Raw genomic sequence first — 19,529 nt, 5'->3', positions numbered from 1 at the left:
TCTGAGATCTACATGCCTCTGCCTCCTCAGTGCCGGTATTAAAGGCATGCAGTATAATGCCTGACAAAAATAAATAAAACTTTGTTTCTTTCTATGTGGCCCCTGGCTGTCCTGGGGGAATTTTTTTAAACATACATTTGAAATGTTTTATTGTGTATGTGCATGTACATCCATGTGTGTGTTGCATATGGAGTGTGGAGGTCAGGACTCTCCGTGCACGTGGGGGTCACAGGGATGGAACTCAGGTCTTTACCCACTGACCCATTTGCTGGCCCTCTCTATTGCTTCTGAAACCACACCACACTGCCTGCTGGCAGCAGCCCCGGAAGACAAAACACTGGCTGGCCGAGTGCAGTAGCACCCTCTGCTCTGTGGTCTGGTCCCAGAGGCCACATGCTCCTGCCTGGCCCTTCCTCTTGCGGCCTGGTGAGCCCCAGGTCAGGTATGATGCACTCAGCCTTGTGGCACAATTGAAGACAATTTCCCCCTTCATGTTTGTTAGGTATCCCCCACACCTCAGTAAGGTGGGCCTCAGGCCTGCTAGGTAAGTACTCCATCACTGAGTTATGTCTCTAGCCGCCTCCATCTGCCTATGGTCACTGATGATGACTAAAGGGAGGAATTACAAGTCTGACCCTCCATTTCTTAGCCAACTCCCTAAGCGATTTCCTAAAATAGTGATTTTGCTGCTTAGAGACAAGATCTCACTATATAGCCTAGGCTGGCCTGGAACTGTCAATCTTCCCACCTCAGTCTCCTGAGTAGCGGCTTCTAACATGTCCTGATGCTGAAATACTTCCCTGGGGTGGGGGTGGGGTGTGTGTCACTGACGACTTCTTTTGGGAAACATCTGAATTGATATCCAGGCTCCGAGAGAGAATGGCAGGGGCCTGGAGCTGACTCACTTGTAGGTGTTTCCTCGCTCCAGAGGTACGGCACAGTCTGCTCTGGTGAACTACTGTCCAGCCAAATGCCGAACTGCTGTAGAGACAAGAGGGAGGGTCAGCACAGAACAAGAGTATCTGGTGTGCGTGGTGCTGGCGTGCAGCCCAGGTCTTGCTCCACTGCACGAGCAGACTGTAAGGGTCTGGCACAGGCGCACCCAGTCAGGACTGCGGGCTTTCCTACCCGAGGAAGCTGCTCACAGACAACATTTCTCATTGGGAACACGTGAAAGACTATTACCTCATCTGCCTGAACCTTGGCAATCAGGTCTTTAAAGGCAGGCAGACAGCTCAACCTCACAACTGCTTCCGCCTGCTCCACGGTCAGACCCTGGATTTTGGGGGTGGAGCCAGCACTCAGTACAATCTCCTTCCCTCTGAGGAAGTGCTGGAACTCTGCATCATAGGTGGGCTCCCTGCGAAGGGTGGACAGGTCAGGCAGGGTCTCTTGCCCCAGCAACTGAGACAGAGACAAAGTGATTCACAGACAAGGAAAGGAGAATGCGTCCTAACACAGATGCCAAGACCATCTGCAGAGCCACGTCTGAGCTAGCCAGACTCACCCCATGGTGCCTTTCAGCTTGATCCTCGCCAGCAGCATGGCGAAGGTGATGTGGTCCTGATGCAGCATGCCTCGAGCCACTCGGTTAAATGCCACCTGGGGACCAAGGGGGGACACGTTGGTGTTCTGGAGATAGTACTTCTGTACCCTCACACCAGACAGAAAGTGCCCTGCTCTCTACCTGGAAGAGGTCCTTGGTTATGACGGAGAGGCGCTGCGTGTGGTCTGTGGCGCCCTTCAGGTTCGGGTTCTCGTACAGCACATTGTGGTAGATGTCCAGGAAGAACTGTAGTGAGTACTGATAGAGGAAGTGAACCTGGAAGGAAGTCATGTGACCATCAATCAGGGCAGGTCTCGGGGCACAGTGGGTTTAGGGTTGCTATGCCAATGGCCTCACCTGCTTCAAGGACTCCATGGTGAAGTAGATGCTGCTGCAAGCAGTGGACAGTGGCAGGTACTGCTGGGACACGGTCTCCACCTCCTGCATGACGATGTCTGTCTCCTCCACTTTTCTGGTGACCTCGGCAGCTTCCCGCTTGAGATTTTCCAGGGTGGTTATGATGGTGTCGTCATCCAGAATGCGGCCTTTCACCTCGTTGAGAGCTTGCAGCAGAGACTTTTCCAGCTGCCGTAGACGCAGCTGGAACTCCCCTTGAGAGAGAAGACAGGATTGGAATACCTGTGCTCCAGGGCACACAGTGCCACCCTCGCCACCTTCTCCCTTCAGAGCCCAGCCTGCGCCTGGTTTGCCGATGTACCTACCTTGTAGTTTCAGGAGGTCAGAGCGCTTCTCATCCACGTCGGGCCTTTCTGCTTTTAGCACTTCATTGAGACACTGGCTCTGTAAACTGCTCCGTGTGACTGTGAAGTTCACGAAGGTGACCCGGGAGCAGAGATCTGGTGGGAACTCCACCTGTCAGAACAGAAGACAGAGCAGGCTGGTCGCTTCAGCCAGCTCCCGCCGCCGCCGCCGCCACCCCGCGCATCAAGTGTCCCCTGCTTACGGTTGGGTCTCGGGTAGACAGGAAGATGACAAAGGACGGTGACAGGTCGATGTCCTGGTCACCGAGGGTGATCAGCACTCTCCCTCCTGTCCGTCGGACCTCGCGGTTCAGCACTGGATTCAAGACCGGATCATAGCTCTCCACGTCCTATGTGGACACAAACGGCAGGCAGACGTCAGTTCTGGTCTGGGCCAGTGCACCGTCCACAAGCCACAGGACCTGCCTGTGAGCCTACCTTTGAGGAAACGGAAACCCAAGTTGAGTTATGCCCTTTTTTATTTTTTTTTATGTTTAGAGACAGGGTTTCCCTGTGAAACAGTCCTGGCTGTCCTGGAACTCAGAGATCCACCTGCCTCTGTCTTCTGGGTGCTGGGATTAAAGGTGTGCACCACCACACCTGGCTGGGGACTTGCTTTATTCTTGGTCTAGTATCAAACCAAGCCTAACAAAGTTCAAACGCCGTCAGTGTTTATGCTGTGTAATTTAGATTTACTTACATCAACTGAGAGATTGAGGGACCGTAACAGGAGTGACAAATCAAATATGAACACAAACCTGGACGAGAAGGGGATTGCCAAATCTCAGGGCACTCTCCAAATTCTTCCGGAAGGCATCATCCAAGAAGCTGGTCCTTGTGATCTTCCGGTCCTTATACTCATTCATGATGAATTCTGTGGCCTGTCCCGAGGGGTCAATGATCAGTGGGTACCTGGAGTGAGGTGACAGGAGAGTAGGTGAAGAGTCCACCAGGAAAGGCAGAGGCTCCTGTTCCGATGGGAAGAAACCACCACTCCACACAGCCATCTCTAGACATTCCAGTTCACAAACTGATTTAAATCGTTCTCTCTCTGGAAAACTCCCGGGGTTAGCAGAACTGATAAAGATGTAAACGTGAACACTGCCCTCTTAGCCCGGCCTCCCCACACAGCACTTTCCGCTCATCTCTTCCAACAAGGTGTGACGACCGCTAGCCGCACCTCTGGCCTGGAAGCGTACCTATTGAACCGCTTTAGCATGATGGCGTTCTCTGTGCACAGGTCGTCAGCAGGTAAGGAGCTGGCTTGCCAGCGGAGGCGCTCGTCAGCGTTGGAGAGATACTCTGTCCTGGCGATGTCTGTGCGGAACTGAAAGGGAGGCTGGTTATCTCCCCTGTGGTCCAGTTAGGACTTGGTCAGACTGCGCCCAGCGCTGGCTGGGGTGCCGGTTACCTGGATGTTGGCTTGCTGTAAGTGATGAGACCAGGTGGTGAACAAGTTCTGGCGCATCTGCTGGTCAAAGTACCCTGCGTAAGCAATGAAGGCCGCGGACAGGAGGCAGTCGCCAGCAATGGTGGACATCTGGTTCTTGAAAGTCTCACTTGTCTTTTCCCAACGCTCCCTTTCAGCAGATAAGCTCTTGAGAAGCGCAGTGCTCCGGTTTACCTAAGGGGGCGGCCGGGGACCAAATGTCATGTTTAGGAATACCCTGAATACTAGAAAGGAACTCATCCAGGGGGCCAATGAGAGGTCTCAGGGAGTGACGCTCTTGCTGCCAGGCCTGATGACCAGAGTTCATCCCTGCAACCTCCTCGGTGGAAGGAGAGAACTCCACAAGCGTCCTCTGGCTGCCCCGTGTGTGCTATGGCATGCACCCCGACCTCAGAGGTAGTGAGAGAAAGAGAGTATCTGGGTGTGCGGGGTCCGGAGAGGACTTGTAGACTCAGGCAGACTGGGCTACAGACACTAACATCTCATCAGAGCAGAGCCAAGGGCAGAGCATTAACTTTAGCCCTAGAGAAATGCACATCTGGGATTGCCTGAGGTGAGGAACAGCTGGGTACGGCCGAAGGGAAGACACTGGTGGCCTGCTCGAAGGACTCAAGGAGGAAGTGAGCGAAAGTAAAGGTGCAGACTCAGGGCCCCAACACAGAGCTGGGCCTCACTGCCTCGACAAGGCGTGCGCTGTGTGAGACACCCCTGTTAATCTAGGCTTCCACCAGGGAGGCCACGAGGACCTCCTCGCTAACAGTTCAGAGAATCTTGGGCTGCAAAGGCAAGGCTTACTTTTGCTTCGACAGCTGCCAGGTCTGCCTTGATGGCCTGGGCCTCTGAGATGAGGACTGCGTACTCCTCCTTGTAGCGGGCGATGCTGGCCTCCAGATCCCGGATCATCTGCTCCACCTCATTGGCTTTCTGCTGGTTGTCCTTGGCATCGTCTTCCAGCTTCTGCAGCTCATTTCTCAGGGGCTCCACTCTCTTTAACATGTCTGCATAATTCAGCTGGGAAGGGAAGGCACAGGGTGTGACAAAGGACAAGGTGGGCTGACGCGAACGTGTGAAAATGCCACAGTGAAGCCCATTGCTAGTACGGCCAGGTAGAGCAAGGGCTGGGGCTAGAGAGGGAGAGTCTCTCCAAACCAAATGGGGCTAGAGAAATGGTTCAGCAGTTAAGAGCACTTCCTGCTCTTACACCACAGAGGACCCGAGTTTGGTTCCCAGCACTCAGCCCTTTTCTGGACTTCTCATGTGCACATATTCACAACAGACACACACAATTAAAAAAAAAAAAAAAATAGCAGGGCGGTGGTGGAGCCTGACTTTAATCCCAGCATTCAGGAGGCAAAGGCAGGCTGATCTCTGAGTTCAAGGCCAGCCTGGTCTACAAAGTGAGTTCCAGGACAGACAGAGCTGCACAGAGAAAGAAACCCTGTCTTGAAAAACCAAAATAATAATAATATAATAAACCTTAAAAATGAAAATCCCAAACTAAGTCAAAGCAAAACTTGAACACTATGGCTAACAAGATGGCTCAGCAGGTCCGGGTGCTTGCCAGGTAAGCCTGGAGACCAGTTTGGCCCTCAGAACCCACGCAGAGGTGGGAGGACAGAGCCGACTCCACAAGCTGTCCTCTGACCTCCGCATGCCCAGGGACGCACGTCCCTGTACCAGCCCCCCATCTGAGAACCGGCTCACTGGCCCACGCCTCTCTTTCCTAGTAAGCCGTGTCTAGGGCTACCCCACACCTGACTTTTCTCCATCGCTCCCTCCCGGGAGCCACTCATTTTCACCTAACCCTCACTGTTTTTCTTTTCAACGTAAACAAACAAAAACAAAATCACCACAGCAGCAAACAGCTAATGGAAACAAGACGTGACAAGAGACCCCCCCACCCCTTGCCCAGGGGGGCTGTAGAGGGACCTACCTGGGCAATTGCCCACTTCACCATGGGGCCGCAAGCCAGGGAAGCGCGGTTGACAATTTCATAGTTATAACTGGGGTTGGACATGTAGTTTTTCTTCATCTTCTCCCTTATGGCATCACTGGGAGAGGAAATTATTTCTAAGCACGCACAGAATAAAAATAATGCACTTTCACGAAATACAAGTGTAAAGGCCTAGCACTTCTGATGATGCTGGCTGAGCCCTGGTCTCAGGGAAGGTCACAGGGCTGCTGAGGACAGGCTCTGCCCGCTTCTGCCTCTGGCCCCTCACTACAGCAACCCGGGCCAGAAGACCCTCGCTCTGCGGCAGCAAGGGCTGAGTGCAGCCCCACTCCTGACTACCTGGAGGGTGAAGCCATGCCGGCAGAGGCTTTCTCGCTGAGACAGTATTGAAGGGCACCTGTGGGACTGTGTGACCCACGGTCCCTTTGGTAGACGACATGCCAGAGATGGCCAAGCAGGGCCTTGAGAAAATGTCCATTGCAAACTGCTGCAAGCAACAGGAGTGTCCCCAAGGGTAAGGGCCTCACCTGATCTCCTCCGCCGAGAAGTTGACGATGGTGGGAATGAAGTTCTCCCTCATGATGATGGAGCGGATCTGCTTCCAGTCTGTGGTGCTCTCGCCCAGCAGCAGGCAGATGGACTCCAGCGCCAGCTTCACAGCAGCAGGAGGGTTGGCCATGGACCTCACCTCCACCAGGTGCTGCTTCTTGATGGACTTCACAGCTGGTCAGCAGGGGTGGGGGTGGGGGGCAGGGTACAGGTGAGATGTGGACAAGGCTGCCACCAGGGCTCCACCCCACTTAGAGCACACCTTACATCACCTGCCCTAAGCTGCAACTGTCCTTGGCGAGCAGTGTTAGCTTGCTTTACAGTTTCAGGAATTACAGCTACAATTATTCTCTCTCTCTCTCTCTCTCTCCTTTATGAGACAGGGTTTCTCTGTGTAGCCCTGGCTGTCCTGGAACTTGCTATGTAGACCAGGCTGGCCTCGAACTCACAGAGATCCACTTGTCTCTGCCTCCTGAGTGCTGGGATTAAAGGTGTGTCCACCATCACTTGAGGCTATTTTCTCTCTTTTAACTTATGTGGGAGAGGAAAACTTTTCAGAGATGACGACTTGTTCTCTAGAAGATAACACCCCCACTTTTGCTTTACGAGGCAGATAGCGACCCCAAGCCACAGCCAGGCTGAGGCCTGCGCAAGCCTCATTAATCTGCTACAATTTACAGTTGTCTGATGGGCTGCTCTAAAAAGAGGCAATTACTTAGAAAATACTTTTAGTTACTCAGTAGAAAATGTTTCCTTAGCATCCATCTGTGTGTGGAAACTCAGCCTCTGTTGGTGTGTAACCGTCCTAGGTGTGAAATGAAAGCTGTAATAACGGCCACCAGACACAGCCAGACTCTAGTGAGCACGACAGCTAAGGGCACTCCTCCGTACTGGGTGACCACAGTCAACGTGGGAGCTACTGCTACAGCCCTGCACGGGTCTTCAGAACAGAGGAGAGTGACTAGTGACCCGCCTGCCTGTGTCTGCCGATGCCAGGATTAAAGTCGTGCCCATGCACCCCCGAGTGAGCGTTTTGCCTGCAGGTCTGTATGTGCACCATGGTGCAGTGCCCGAGGAAGCCAGAGGAAGACACGGGGACCACTGCACTGGAGCTACACAAGCAGGAGCTGCCATGTGGGTGCTAGGAACCGAACCTGGGTTCTCTGCGAGAGCAGCAGTGAGTCTTACTGCTCAGCCGTCTCCAGCCCTATTTTTAGACGGGTCTCAGGATCCTTCTGCCTTGCCTCACTACGACTTGAGATTATAGGCTTGAGCCCCAGACTCAGCAAGACAGAGCCCATCTGCTAGTGCTCTTACAAGAAGGGCCTCACGACAGGAAATCAGACCGGGGCTATAGCACGCTGCTCTAAGAGGTGGAGACCGGGGAGCACTTCGAAGAGGCTGCAGGTGTCTGCCCACGATGCTCCCAGAAGCACGGTCCCTGGGCCTCACAGCGTCTTCAGTGACGCCGAGGGTCCAGGTCTGCCAGCACTGACATACCATTCTGGGCCTCAATGACGGCAGGCTCCACCTTATCAAGGTCCTCCTTGACGCTCATCTGCTTGTCTGCGATGACCTCCTGCTGCTTGTGCAGCTGCTCCTGGATTTCCTGGCTCATGACCTAGAAAGCAAGGATGGCTCAGGTGCACACGGCTAAAGCACTGTGGACCTGCTGAGTAAACCTTACACAGACCCTCTGCCAACACGCACCTGCTAACCCATTCAATTTAGAACCCTGGACAAGCCAAGCCTCCTCCTGCGCAGGCCCAGGCCCGCAGGCTGGCTCCCTGGAACAAGGGGACGCACCTTTTTCTTTTCAGCCTCTTGCTGGTCCTTCACCATTTTCTTCAGCTTGTCGTTGGCGGCCGCGTTCTTCACTTCCAGCTCTTGGCTCTTGATCCTCAAGTCCCGGCGCAGTTCTTCCACCTACGGGACAAGCCACTCTCAACACAGAGACACAGCAAGTCCTCGGTGGGGCCGGGAGGGGCTGCTGCTCCTGCTCTACCTGGTCGACGGTTTCTTTGATTTTCCGGAGCCCGACATTCAGGTGCATCTGCTGCTCCTCCAGCTCGCTGCGCTTCTCGTGGAAGAGGTTGGCGTAGTGGTTGATGAAGTCCAGGTAGTGCCGGGGCGTGATGGCCATCGTTCTCCCTCCTCGCTTTGCCAGGCGTGCGTTGGCCTTTTAGAAAAACAAATTCAACTCTTCACTCCTCAGCCAGCCTCGACTCTATCCTGTCAGACTGCAGGGTGGCCCGGGGGAGTGGGCCTGGCCCTCAGAACACTCAAGCCAGCCCCCCGTTCTCAAGACTCCAAAACCTCCATCCTTCAACCCTGATGAGTGACAGCACACAAAACGCCCATCCTGGAGACGCTGTTTCCTTGTTATTTTGAGTTAGGGTTTCACGTAGCCCAGGCTGAACTTGAACACCTGACCCTCTTGCCGCTTTCTCCCAAGTGCTGGGATTACAGGTGGGGGCCGCCATACTCGGCTTAGAAGCACATTTTATGAGAAAAATGCTCGACAAACAATGGACTTACTATGTCAATGTAGGCCGTGTTTAGTCTTTTTTTTCCTTCTTCTCAAGACAGGGTCTTATTATGTAACACAGGCTGGAATGCAATTTTTTCTCTCTTTTTTTTAAGTTAAAAAAAATTTTATGTGTGTCTGTGTACCATGTGCATGCCTGCTAGCCATGGAGGCTGGAAGAGGGTGTTGGATCCCCTGTGACTGACTGGAGTTACAGAGTTGTGAGCTGCCATGTGAGTGCTGGGACTAGAACCCAGGCCAGAGCTCTCTCTGGAAGAGCAGCTGTGCTCTTACATGCTGAGCATTCTTAAGTCCTAACTAAGTTTTAAGGTCCCAAATGAGTGTTGGGATCGCAGGCAAGTCACCAAAGGTTTCTGCTTATTTCCGGCGGACACAGAGAGTAAGAACAGGTTTTGTGTGATCGACAGCTTGGGCTGCTGCTAGAAGGGAGGTGTCAGAAACAGGGCAACTGGGATGGCTGTGGGGACACTAGGTGCCAGGCTGCCACAGCTCTGAGTGGGTTTCATAAAGGTTCTCAACAGTCACCTGTCTGTGACAGCACTCCTAAAGTGCAGGACAGTGGGGACGATCCACCACAAACGGCCTGTGCTCCTGGACGCTATCTGGGAGCTCTGGACTCGAGGAGCAGCGTGGGATCCTACAGCCTGCAAGGCTTTTGCCCACCTGGCCATTTATTTATTTCTATGTTATTACTGCGTGCACATAACACGGATGCCATGGTTCCCATGTGAGGGTCAAAGGACATCTTTCGGGAGTCAGGTCCTCTCCTTCCACCTTTTGGGGGTTCTTGCGATCAAACTCGGGTCATTGGGCTTCCACAGCAAGCACCTTTACCCATCAAGCCATCTCACTGGTCCCCATCTGAGCAGTTATGGAGACACGAGAGCCTCTTGTTCTAGAGGAACAAAGCCTGGGCGGAGAAGGAAGTGTGAAGGGAGAAAAGACTGCTGACAGGAACGAACGTCGCCATCTCATGAGCGAGAGCGAGCGAGTGAGCGAGCGAGGTGAGCCTGGGTTACAGACAGGGCTAGTTCCAAGGCAGTTAGGGCTACACAAAGAAGCCCTGTCCCGAAACCCCCCGGCCCCTCCCACAAGAAAAAAGAATGGATGTCATGAAGAGGTGAGGAAAAGTATTTGCTTTGCTGCGGCAGAGCAGGGGCGGCTGGGAAGCCCCAAACGTCTAATGCGACCGACCGACCCACTAGCCGGCCTCTGCGGCTGCTCTCAAGCTGCGCACACCTGGTGAAGAGTCTGATGGACGAACACACAGCTGTTCACGATGGCTTCCCGGTGTGTCGGGGGCTGCGGCAGCTTGTCGTACACCACTGGCATGTAGTCAGGGACTATATAGTTGGGCTTCTCCAGGTCCATTTTACTGGTGAATTCTTTGCCGACCTGATACAGCGCTTCAGTGGACCAGTCACCAAACCAATTCAGCACACACCTGAAAAAGACGCTCTCATCTCCAACAGCTCCCCAGAGTGGGTCTGCCTCGGATGGAAGCCCAGTGCCCAGAGCTGGAGCCAGCAAAGGTCAGCATTACCTGTTGAAAAGGGCCGGTGACGTGGCTGCCCGGTCCTTGAGCCCCTCCGAGGACGGGTTCATGGTGAACACCACGTGCAGGTTGCGGATCACCTGGCTGGTGAACCACTTGTAGAGCTCCTCGTGCGAGTCCAGCATCAGGCCTTCCTTCTGGGCCCCCTCTTTGCACTGAGTCATCAGTGTGGCGTACTCATCCCCTTCAAAGAGCCCCGGAACCTGGGGAGAGAACAGCCTCCCTGTGGCTTAACTGACTCGTGAGGAGATGCCATGCATCACATTACAGCACACGCTCCCTACCTCCCCATTGGCCAGAAGGGTATTCATTCGCTCCAGGAACCCAGAATCCAGGACATTGGACTCGTCCATTATGAACGCTATCTTTTCATTTTTACAGCCAGAACGTCTCAGCACTGTCCTCAGATCTTCATCAAAGTCTTCCCCTGTGTACTTCCTGTGGACCTACAGAAGCAGCCACAACTTAGAGTTCTTCTCATTCAACAGCTACATGCAGAATCCAGACTCAGGAACTGAGAGGCTATCCAACAGACCCACCTTAATCTGGTACACGCTCAAGCCATTCATCCAGGCGACAAAACGAGACAGGGTGGTTTTGCCAGCTCCACTAACACCAATCAGAAGCAAATGACCTTGAGGCTGTCGGAATATTCTAGAACATCATCAGAAGAGATCAATTTCCAGGCTTATATGACTCACTTCCCATTTGATACTCATGCCCGTGACTTTTCGTGACTTTTCTAGGATGGTGTTTGACATTTTCATCATGCCTTGAACGTGTATGTTAAAGCATGAGCAGCTGTGGAGGGCCGGGTCTAGTGGACACAGAAGACACAGCCCTGCCTCTAGATGCCAATGACATGAGAGATGAACCCAGCTCGAGCTGGAGGCTGAAGGACCCAAATTGGCAGCAGGCCTACGGAGAAGGTTCTTTTGGAGTGAGAGCCAGGACAGCGAGGCTGGACTGAGGGATAAGGGAAGGGGCCAGCAGCAAGGCTGAGGTGGAGGTGTGGGGAGACAGCCCCAGGTGCAGTGTGACCCTGCACACAGCTCAGGAGATGGACTGGCAGTCACGGGAAAGCCTACCTGTCAATCCTGAGCACATGGTCCAGCACTTCATTGAACAAGACCAAGGGAACATCCAGTTCTTCTTCATAGAAGACCTTTAGCCGAGCCTTGACATAGTCTCTTAGCTCTTCTTGGTCTACTGGGATGTAATCCTATTTGGGAAAAACAATGCAGCCCACCATTGATCAGGTCACTGAGCTGTTAAGACACCAAAGACCGCTTAAAAATGCACAGCACAAGACAGCATTGAGGGAATGCAGAGCATCCCATGCATGGACTCCTCTGTAGCCCTGACTGTAGAAAGCACACACCACACACGTCAGCTCATCCAAACTCAGACTCCCACCAAAAGCTCAAAGGTGGCTGATGGCGCTCTTGGAGGAAGCTGACAAGCTGATTCTAAGGAGCGTGTGGAAGAAGAAAAAGTTGAAAATGGTCAAGATATTCATGGAAAAGCAGCAGGCACGAGGGCCTGGACTGCTGTAATCAGAACAGAAAGCAGAGAGCAGCTCAACAGAGGTTAGCAGGGCTGGAAGACACACTCACGTGCACAGGGAAGCCTAGCAAGACAGCGACAATTACTCAACCCAGGACGAGTGACAGAAGGCAAATGTGCAGACAACCCACAGCTCACAACCCACCTAAAACCAGCTAGAGGTGGTTAAAGTGGTAAGAATGTTTGCTCTTCAGAAGGCCCCATAAATAGTAAAAGGAAAACCACTGGGAAAGGTCTCCTGCAGACGACAGTGACGGGCTATGGTTTAGACCCCAGAAAGTTCCTTGACATTGGGCAACCTACTGGGCTGTCTCTAGCGTCAGCTGCCCTCCCAACAGCCCCTGACAGGTGGAACTCTGTTTTATTCCATTATGCTCTGTTGTTTGGGATAGGGATTCATTACATATGTTGCCTTGGGCTCAAGTGATTCCCCGGCCTTTGCCTCCTAAGTAGCCAGACCACAGATGTGTGCTCAGAACACCTGGTTCTGGAGAACACGGGGCACGGAACCAGGGTCTCATGCATTAGGCCAGTGCTCTCTCTACCACTGAGCTACAAAAGCCAAGTCCAGCCACGCTTCTCTCCAAACTCAATGCACAGTTGCCTGTCAGACCTCCAGGCTGCGGGGAACCCTCTGTCCCTTCCTTTGCTTTTAGAGCATGGCCTCCCCACAGAAGTTTTGACTTACCCCCATAACAGCAGTATCTCTGATGAAATATGCATCCAGACTAAATGGGAAGCAGTTCTCCCCCCCACCCCCACAGGAAAAGGACAAGTCACAGCTATTTGCAAATGTCACTGCTATTATTTAGCATTTGGCATTAAGAAGCTTTCGCTGGGCGGTGGTGGCACACGCCTTTAATCAGCACTTGGGAGGCAGAGGCCAGCGGATCTCTGTGAGTCCAAGGCCAGCCTGGTCTACAGAGCAAGTTCCAGGACAGAAACCAAAACTACACGGAGAGACCCTGTCTCGAAAAACCACTCCCTCCCCCACAAAAAGCAGCTTTCATATGTGCAGTCTTGAGGCGGGGGGAAGGGCTTGGACTTGCCTCTATTGGATGTGCCTCCCCAAGGAGGCCTTGCCTTCTTGGGAGGGATTTGGGGAGGAGGCTGAGGGGGTGGGAGGAGGGAAGAGGGGAATCTTTGGTGTGTAAAATAAAATTTTTTAATAAAAAAAAAAAATGTTTGAATTTGTGAAGATTGTGGGGAAAAAAAAAACTTTCATACAAATTGCTCACAACTGCCCCATTTTTAGTGTTTGGGTGACCTTCTGCAGCTGCTAGAGACCACTGCTCCTGCCCATGGATCATCACACATAGAAGAATCCACTGAGAGGCTAGGCCAGCTACACGTCTTCTGGGGCTTTCTGTCGAAAACCCAAAGACTAAAATTGCTTAGTGCTGCCAGGCAGTGGTGGTGCACACCTTTAATTCCAGCACTCGGTAGGTAGAGGCAGACGGATCTGAGTTTGAGGCCAGCCTGCAGACAGCCAGGGCTACACAGAGAAACCCTGTCTTGAAAAACAGACAGACAGACAGACAGACAGACCATGCTTAGTGCCTCTGCTGAAACTACAGTCCTTTTCTTCCTTTTTCCGTAGCGCTAGGGACTGAGAGCCCCAGACACGCCCACTCGCCCTCCCGAGCTGGCGACCAGAGGATAGCTCTGATGGGAGCCTCTGCTGCCCTGCGGCGGTCTGTACCTTGGACAGCCAGTTGCTGTACAGAATAGGCCGGCTCATGGCCTTCTCTTTGTCTATGTTCGGGAAGTGCTTCAGAGCAACCATGTCGATGTTCTCATCCGTCCAGCGCCGCTCTTCGTCCTCCACAAGTCTGTTCAGGGAGAGCAGCACCAGTGTCAGTCACGAGGCCTGGTGACAGCAGCCACATGGCGGGGCTGAGAGCCTCCACCCCGGTTCCTGGGGACGGACGTGGCTGAAGCAATCTGATTTTTTTTTATTGTTTTTTTAAAGATTTATTTATTATGTATACAGTGTTCTGCCTGTGGGTATCCCTGCAGGCCAGAAGAGGGCACCAGATCTCATTACAGAAGGCTGTGTACCACCGTGTGGTTGCTGGGAATTGAACTCGGGACCTCTGGAAGAGCAGGCAGTGCTCCTCACCTCTGAGCCATCTCTCCAGCCCATAAATTGATATTTTGATACTAAACAGACCCTGGCACCATGACACTGTACAAGACTGATTTAAGATATGAAACGATAAATGTGGTTCCTTTCTTTTTCCAACCTCTACTATATTACCCAGACTAGCTGTAAACCTCCAGATTCACGTGATTTCCCCCATCTTCACCTCCTGCATGGTGAGATGTTGGCTATACACTACCAAGCCCAGGCCAAATTTGTTTCTACACTTGCTAACAACAATGTTCTATCTACACAGGAGAGCCTGCAGCGTGTCTACTGTCACATCAACGGAGCAGACAAGAGACACTGTCCTGAAGCATGGGGTCATCTGAGAAGCAGAGTGTAAAATACTTGTGTGCATGTTTGCGTATGGGGTGTGTGTGCACGTGTGTGCGTGTGCATGAATATGCACTGTGAGGCAGAGTCTCACTCTAGAACCAGTTTTACCTTGAATTTGAAATCTTGCCTCAGTTCCCCAAGTGCTACAATTTTATAGGTATACACAATAATGCAAGGTTTCCAAAACAGAATTTATATGCATAATTACTCCCCCCCCCACACAGGGTTTCTTTGTGTAGCCCTGGCTGTCCTGGAACTTGCTCTGTAAACCAGGCGGGCCTCAAACTCACAGAGATCTGTGTGCTTCTGTCTCCCAAGTGCTAGGATTAAAGGTGTGTGCCACTACCAGCCAGCTGCACAATTACTTGTTTTGAGTCTAAATAAAATTTTCTCTGTAGTATCCTGTAACAATTATAGTTTTGCTGTCAGCAACGATGAGTTCACTTAACAACAGAGGCCTTTTCCAGAGCAGCAGCCTAGGAAGGGCAGGCTGCACACCTGTGTCTCTCCCTTTGTCTACGTTTTTGTGGCTTTTTTTTTTTTTTTTTTTTTAAAGATAAGGTCTCATGCAGACAGTCTGGTTTCAAACTGACAATATATTGCCAATGCTGACCCTAAACTCCTGATGCTCCTGTGTGCCATCAATTCCCAGCTCACCCTCATCTTCTGAGCCTACCCTCAAGCATCCCTTACAGCATCTTCCTGAAATGCAACTTGGCAGAAACTAAGAAGCGCAAGGACAGTGGCCAGACAGGCATCCCCCTGCAAGAAGACAGCACGGGAAGATTCCCGGACAACATGGACAGGAAAAGCTGTAGGTAAGCTGAGTGTAGTGGATACGTCTTTAATCCCAACACTCAGGAGGCAGAGGCAGGAGAATCTCCTTGAGTTCAAGGCCAGTATACCGTCTACATAATGAATTACAGCAAGGGCTACATCCTGGGACCCTGTTTCCAAACAAACAAGAAAAGTGCTGCTGTTTAGAAACCTAGAGTTAATCTCATGAACACAGAAATAAGCCAAAATACAACTAAAAGATTCTTATACTAAAATATATAAGATAAAAAAACATGAAAGAGGGCCAGAGAGATGGTTCAGAGGTTAAGAGCACTGGCTGCTCTTCCAGAGGTCCTGAGTTCAATTCCCAGCAACCACAGGTGGCTCACAACCGTCTATAATGAGATCTGGTGCTCTCTTCCGGTCTGCAGGGATACATGCAGGCAGAACCCTGTACATAATGAATAAATAAATCTTTAAAAAAAAAAAAAAATTTAAAGAAAGAAAGAAAAAAAAAAGGACAGGTCAGAGTGAGGAGGAAAATAAAGAATTTATTATAAAATGAAAACTACACTGAACTATAAAGATGGCATTTAAAAAAGGTTTACAAAACAAAAATATCGGTAGTTTCCAAGACTCCCTGGAAAAGACAAAATACTTTGCTTGAGACTGAAACTAGAGGGCGTCCCACAAGCCACAGCACCTGGGCCCGCCAGTTCCTCCCTTGGCACTGGGCCTTACAGTGTGATAGCCAGTGCCCCGGAGCCACAGAGCACATGGGCCGAGAGCAGGCAGGACAGGAGGAGCTGTTCCCTCCCGGGAGCCCCTGCTCTGTAAAGGCCCAGCAGCACCTACGGTGCACGTGTGGATGTGGATGTTGGTGTTGGTTTAACCGGTCCCCGGACTGCCTTCCCCAGTCACCTAACAGCAGACAACACTGAGAAACCCCATGGAAACAAGACCGGAGGTGGCCGGAACCCACATCCACATAAGCCAGGCTGCTTCCACCGTTGTCCGCCTGGCTCATGCACAGCTGGGCCAGCCCTGCACAGATGTCCACAGAGGACCCCCGAATGCAGAGAGGGAGGAACGGAATCAGAGGACCCTCGGCTCCCCTTACCTGTCTTGGAAGAGACGCAGGGCTTCGTGTGCCCAAATGCGAATGAGGCCTTCAACAGGCAATGTCTCCAGGGGCCTCAGGGCTTCAAAGATGCCTCTCACCCACCTAGTCATCTCACGGGGTGAATAGATATAGTGTGGCTGCGTATCCTGAGTGAACCTCTCCTGCAGGAGTGGAAAACGGAGCTTACGTCAATGTCCGATAATGTGAAAAAGAGGTTACAAGGTGAGAGGCTATAAAACATTTCTGTTCTAAAGAGAATCTAGACCCAAGGTATTCAAGAATGTACTAGTCAGCAATGTTCAGGTTCAAACAGCTGGGCGGGGTGTAGCTAGTGTAGAGCACTCATCCCGGATGTTGGAGGCCCTGGGTTCCATCCCCGAGGCTGATAAAAACAAATCAATTCCCATAAAGATCAGCGAACAAAGACAGTCCTTCCTTTCACAGACCCCAACAAAGCAGGATGCTACAAAATAAAATCAGACCCATGCTCACTCCAGATTGGAGTAAGTATCTAGGATCAGCTGTGGAGCTTGGGAGGTGGGATTCAGTGTCACCCTTTGCTGCATAATGGGATCCCTAAGACCCTATTGTAAAGAAGAAAAAAATAGCTGGGTGGTGGCGCACGCCTTTAATCCCAGCACTCGGGAGGCAGAGACAGACTGATCTCTGTGAGTTCGAAGCCAGCCTGGTCTGCAGAGTGCCAGGGCTGCATAGTGAGATCCTGTCTCAAATAACAAAGCAAACAAGGGACAGAAGAAAAGTCCACAGAGACAAACGGGTTAGAGAGGCGGCTCAGTGGTCAACACTGGCTGCTCTTCCAGAGGAACTGGGTTAAATCAGCACCCACATGGTGGCTCACAAGTGTTTTTAACTCCAGTCCCAGGAATCTGACATCCTCTTCAGGCCTCCTCAGCACTGCACACTTGGTACACAAACACGCAGACAAAACTCCCATACACAAAATTACAAACCTAAAAAAACGAAAACCTTCTACATTAATGTTTATACCATACAATACCCTTCAGAAAAAACACTTCAATCAATTAAATGCATAGGTAAAAAGTCCTTGCAGGATAGAGCAGAAAGAACCAAGCACTATAGACATGCTGGTGTAGACAGCCCGGCACCCATTCAAGGGCCACGCGGCCAAAAACCCAAGCAAGACTTCTCAGCAGGGTAAAGGTTTATTTGTATTGTTAGAGGCAAAGCCCATGTACCACAGGCTATCCCTGACCTTGCTACATAGTACTGGAACAACTGAGCTACCTCCCTAGCCCCTAGCCCAAAGACCTACTTTTAATATGAACTTTTCATTTTTACAACTCCAGTCCTAACATGTAGGTTTGTTTGTTTATTTACTTTGATGGCTTTTGTTTTGTTTTTATCTGGAGACAGGGTCTCACTATGTAGCTCTAGCTGTCTTGGAACTCACTATGTAGACCAGGCTGGCCTCAAACACACAGAGATCCATCAACCTCCACCTTTTAAGTCCAGAATTAAAGGTGTGTACATCACCATGCCTGGTTCTAACATGTAGTTTTAAAAATGAGAAAAATTGTATCTCACATTCATTTGTGTGTGTGTGTGTGTGTGTGTGTGTGTGTGTGTACACGCTGGAGTGAAGCTCTTATCAGAGGGCAACTTGAGGGAGTTGGTTCTCTCTTCCAACTATGTGGGTTTCTGGAGTCATCAGGCTTGGTGGCTAGCACATTCACCAGATGAACCATTTCACCCCCCCCCCCCAATATGTGATTTTTAAATGTTCAAAGAATATCAAATGATGGGCTTGCAATCCTCCTGCCTCAACCTCCTGACCTGCTGAGATTACAAGCCTGTGCCACCAGACCTAGCTGGATCCCAGTCTTTCTACAGGTTTTTTGCTGTAGAGGAAAAGAATTCTGAGTGGCAGCACGTGGTGTACCTGTGACATGGTATAGAACTCCACCATGGCAGCGGTGAGGGGTTCTGCATAGGTGCGGAGCGAGGGAATGAGCCTCAGCATGGCTCGGTTGAAGGTGCCATAGATCTGTGTCAGGGAGGCCGGTCCTGGGTAATCCACATAGACGACAGGCACGTGGCGTAAGAACCTGTACCGGGACAGCACAGCTCAGCACCTCATAATGGACTCAATCACTCCCAATCCACTCAACAGGCCTCATGCCAAAGCTGACCTAGGCCCCACACACTGCTGGGGCTGGGCCTGACGTACCACGGAAAGTACACAAAGCTTGGAATAACCAAACAAAGAACTCAGGCTCAGTCCAGCCTCACTTTGGCCTTGCAGATGGGTGGGAGCAGTTCATTACTCCCATAAAGTCAATGTCCCCCTCTTTCCCTCCGTTGCCTAGTTTTGGTGGTAGCACAGGGACTGAACCCAGCACCCCCGTCCTGCATGTCAGGCTCTGGAGCATGCCGCTAGCCCAGTGCTCTGCTTTACCATCTTGAGACGGTTTCACTCTGAGCTCACATGGCCTTAGACTCTTGCTCCTTCTGCCTCATCCTGTGAAGTCTGGGTATACAAGGCGCATGCCATCTTGCCCAGCTACTAATGCTTTTATTTTCAACATAGCTCCCTGGTTATAGTACAGGGCAATTAACCCAGGAGGAATCATTCGATAAGCAATGTTTTAAAATGCTTTTTATATTTATTTTTAATCAATTAGTGTGTGGGACACACACACACACACACACACACACACACGTCACGGTATAGCTGTGGAGGTCAGAGGACTACTTGCACGTGTTGGTTCTCTTTCCACCATTTGAGTCCTGGGGACTGAACTCAGGGTGCTGGCCTTGGAACCTCCTTACCCCCAAGTCATCTGGCCTGCCCCCCTTCCTGTATTTTTGTTACCTTTGTAATTCAAATCAGCCTGCTGCTGTGCTATGTTCACGGCAGTGCTGGACCGTGTGTGTGTGTGTGTGTGTGTGTGTGTGTGTGTGTGTGTGTGTGTGTGTGTGTGTGTGTGTGTGTGTGTGTGTGTGTGTGTGTGTGTGTGCGCGCGCGTGTGCACCACAAAGTCCACGAGCTGCTTACCTGTGTGAGAGGGGCTTTCTCCCAGGGTCCGTGGGTGGATTGCAAGCCCCGACAAACTGGATTCTCTCTAGCTTTACCCACGTCTGGTCTGAGGTACGATAGAAGCCTCCATGCTCCACCATCTGAGAAGAAGAAGGGCACGTCACGATTAGGAGCATGATGTGAATGACAAGCACCATGG

The 19,529-nt window shown here is 51.5% G+C and overlaps 1 protein-coding gene across 1 annotated transcript in view; it reads right to left on the bottom strand.

Moving 5' to 3' along the window:
- Dync1h1 (dynein cytoplasmic 1 heavy chain 1) overlaps nt 1-19,529 on the bottom strand; it is a 66,950-nt gene that overhangs the window by 7,057 nt on the left and 40,364 nt on the right. Inside the window, exons 40-64 of the mRNA XM_028883808.2 lie at nt 19,349-19,470; nt 18,233-18,398; nt 16,309-16,472; nt 13,632-13,761; nt 11,452-11,585; nt 10,903-11,017; nt 10,648-10,809; nt 10,352-10,566; nt 10,048-10,252; nt 8,266-8,439; nt 8,067-8,186; nt 7,761-7,881; nt 6,239-6,434; nt 5,691-5,808; nt 4,553-4,768; nt 3,719-3,931; nt 3,507-3,634; nt 3,066-3,219; nt 2,511-2,657; nt 2,269-2,419; nt 1,904-2,157; nt 1,688-1,822; nt 1,508-1,602; nt 1,186-1,360; nt 906-981 (exon numbers count right to left, since the gene is read on the bottom strand). Coding sequence (XP_028739641.1) covers nt 906-981; nt 1,186-1,360; nt 1,508-1,602; nt 1,688-1,822; nt 1,904-2,157; nt 2,269-2,419; nt 2,511-2,657; nt 3,066-3,219; nt 3,507-3,634; nt 3,719-3,931; nt 4,553-4,768; nt 5,691-5,808; nt 6,239-6,434; nt 7,761-7,881; nt 8,067-8,186; nt 8,266-8,439; nt 10,048-10,252; nt 10,352-10,566; nt 10,648-10,809; nt 10,903-11,017; nt 11,452-11,585; nt 13,632-13,761; nt 16,309-16,472; nt 18,233-18,398; nt 19,349-19,470 — 3,886 coding nt within the window. The remainder of the gene's footprint in view (nt 1-905; nt 982-1,185; nt 1,361-1,507; nt 1,603-1,687; nt 1,823-1,903; nt 2,158-2,268; nt 2,420-2,510; nt 2,658-3,065; nt 3,220-3,506; nt 3,635-3,718; nt 3,932-4,552; nt 4,769-5,690; nt 5,809-6,238; nt 6,435-7,760; nt 7,882-8,066; nt 8,187-8,265; nt 8,440-10,047; nt 10,253-10,351; nt 10,567-10,647; nt 10,810-10,902; nt 11,018-11,451; nt 11,586-13,631; nt 13,762-16,308; nt 16,473-18,232; nt 18,399-19,348; nt 19,471-19,529) is intronic.

Source organism: Peromyscus leucopus, chromosome 14 (assembly GCF_004664715.2).
Source record: "Peromyscus leucopus breed LL Stock chromosome 14, UCI_PerLeu_2.1, whole genome shotgun sequence".
NCBI classification, from domain to species: Eukaryota; Metazoa; Chordata; class Mammalia; order Rodentia; family Cricetidae; genus Peromyscus; species Peromyscus leucopus.
This window is presented reverse-complemented; position numbering and strand designations above follow the sequence as displayed.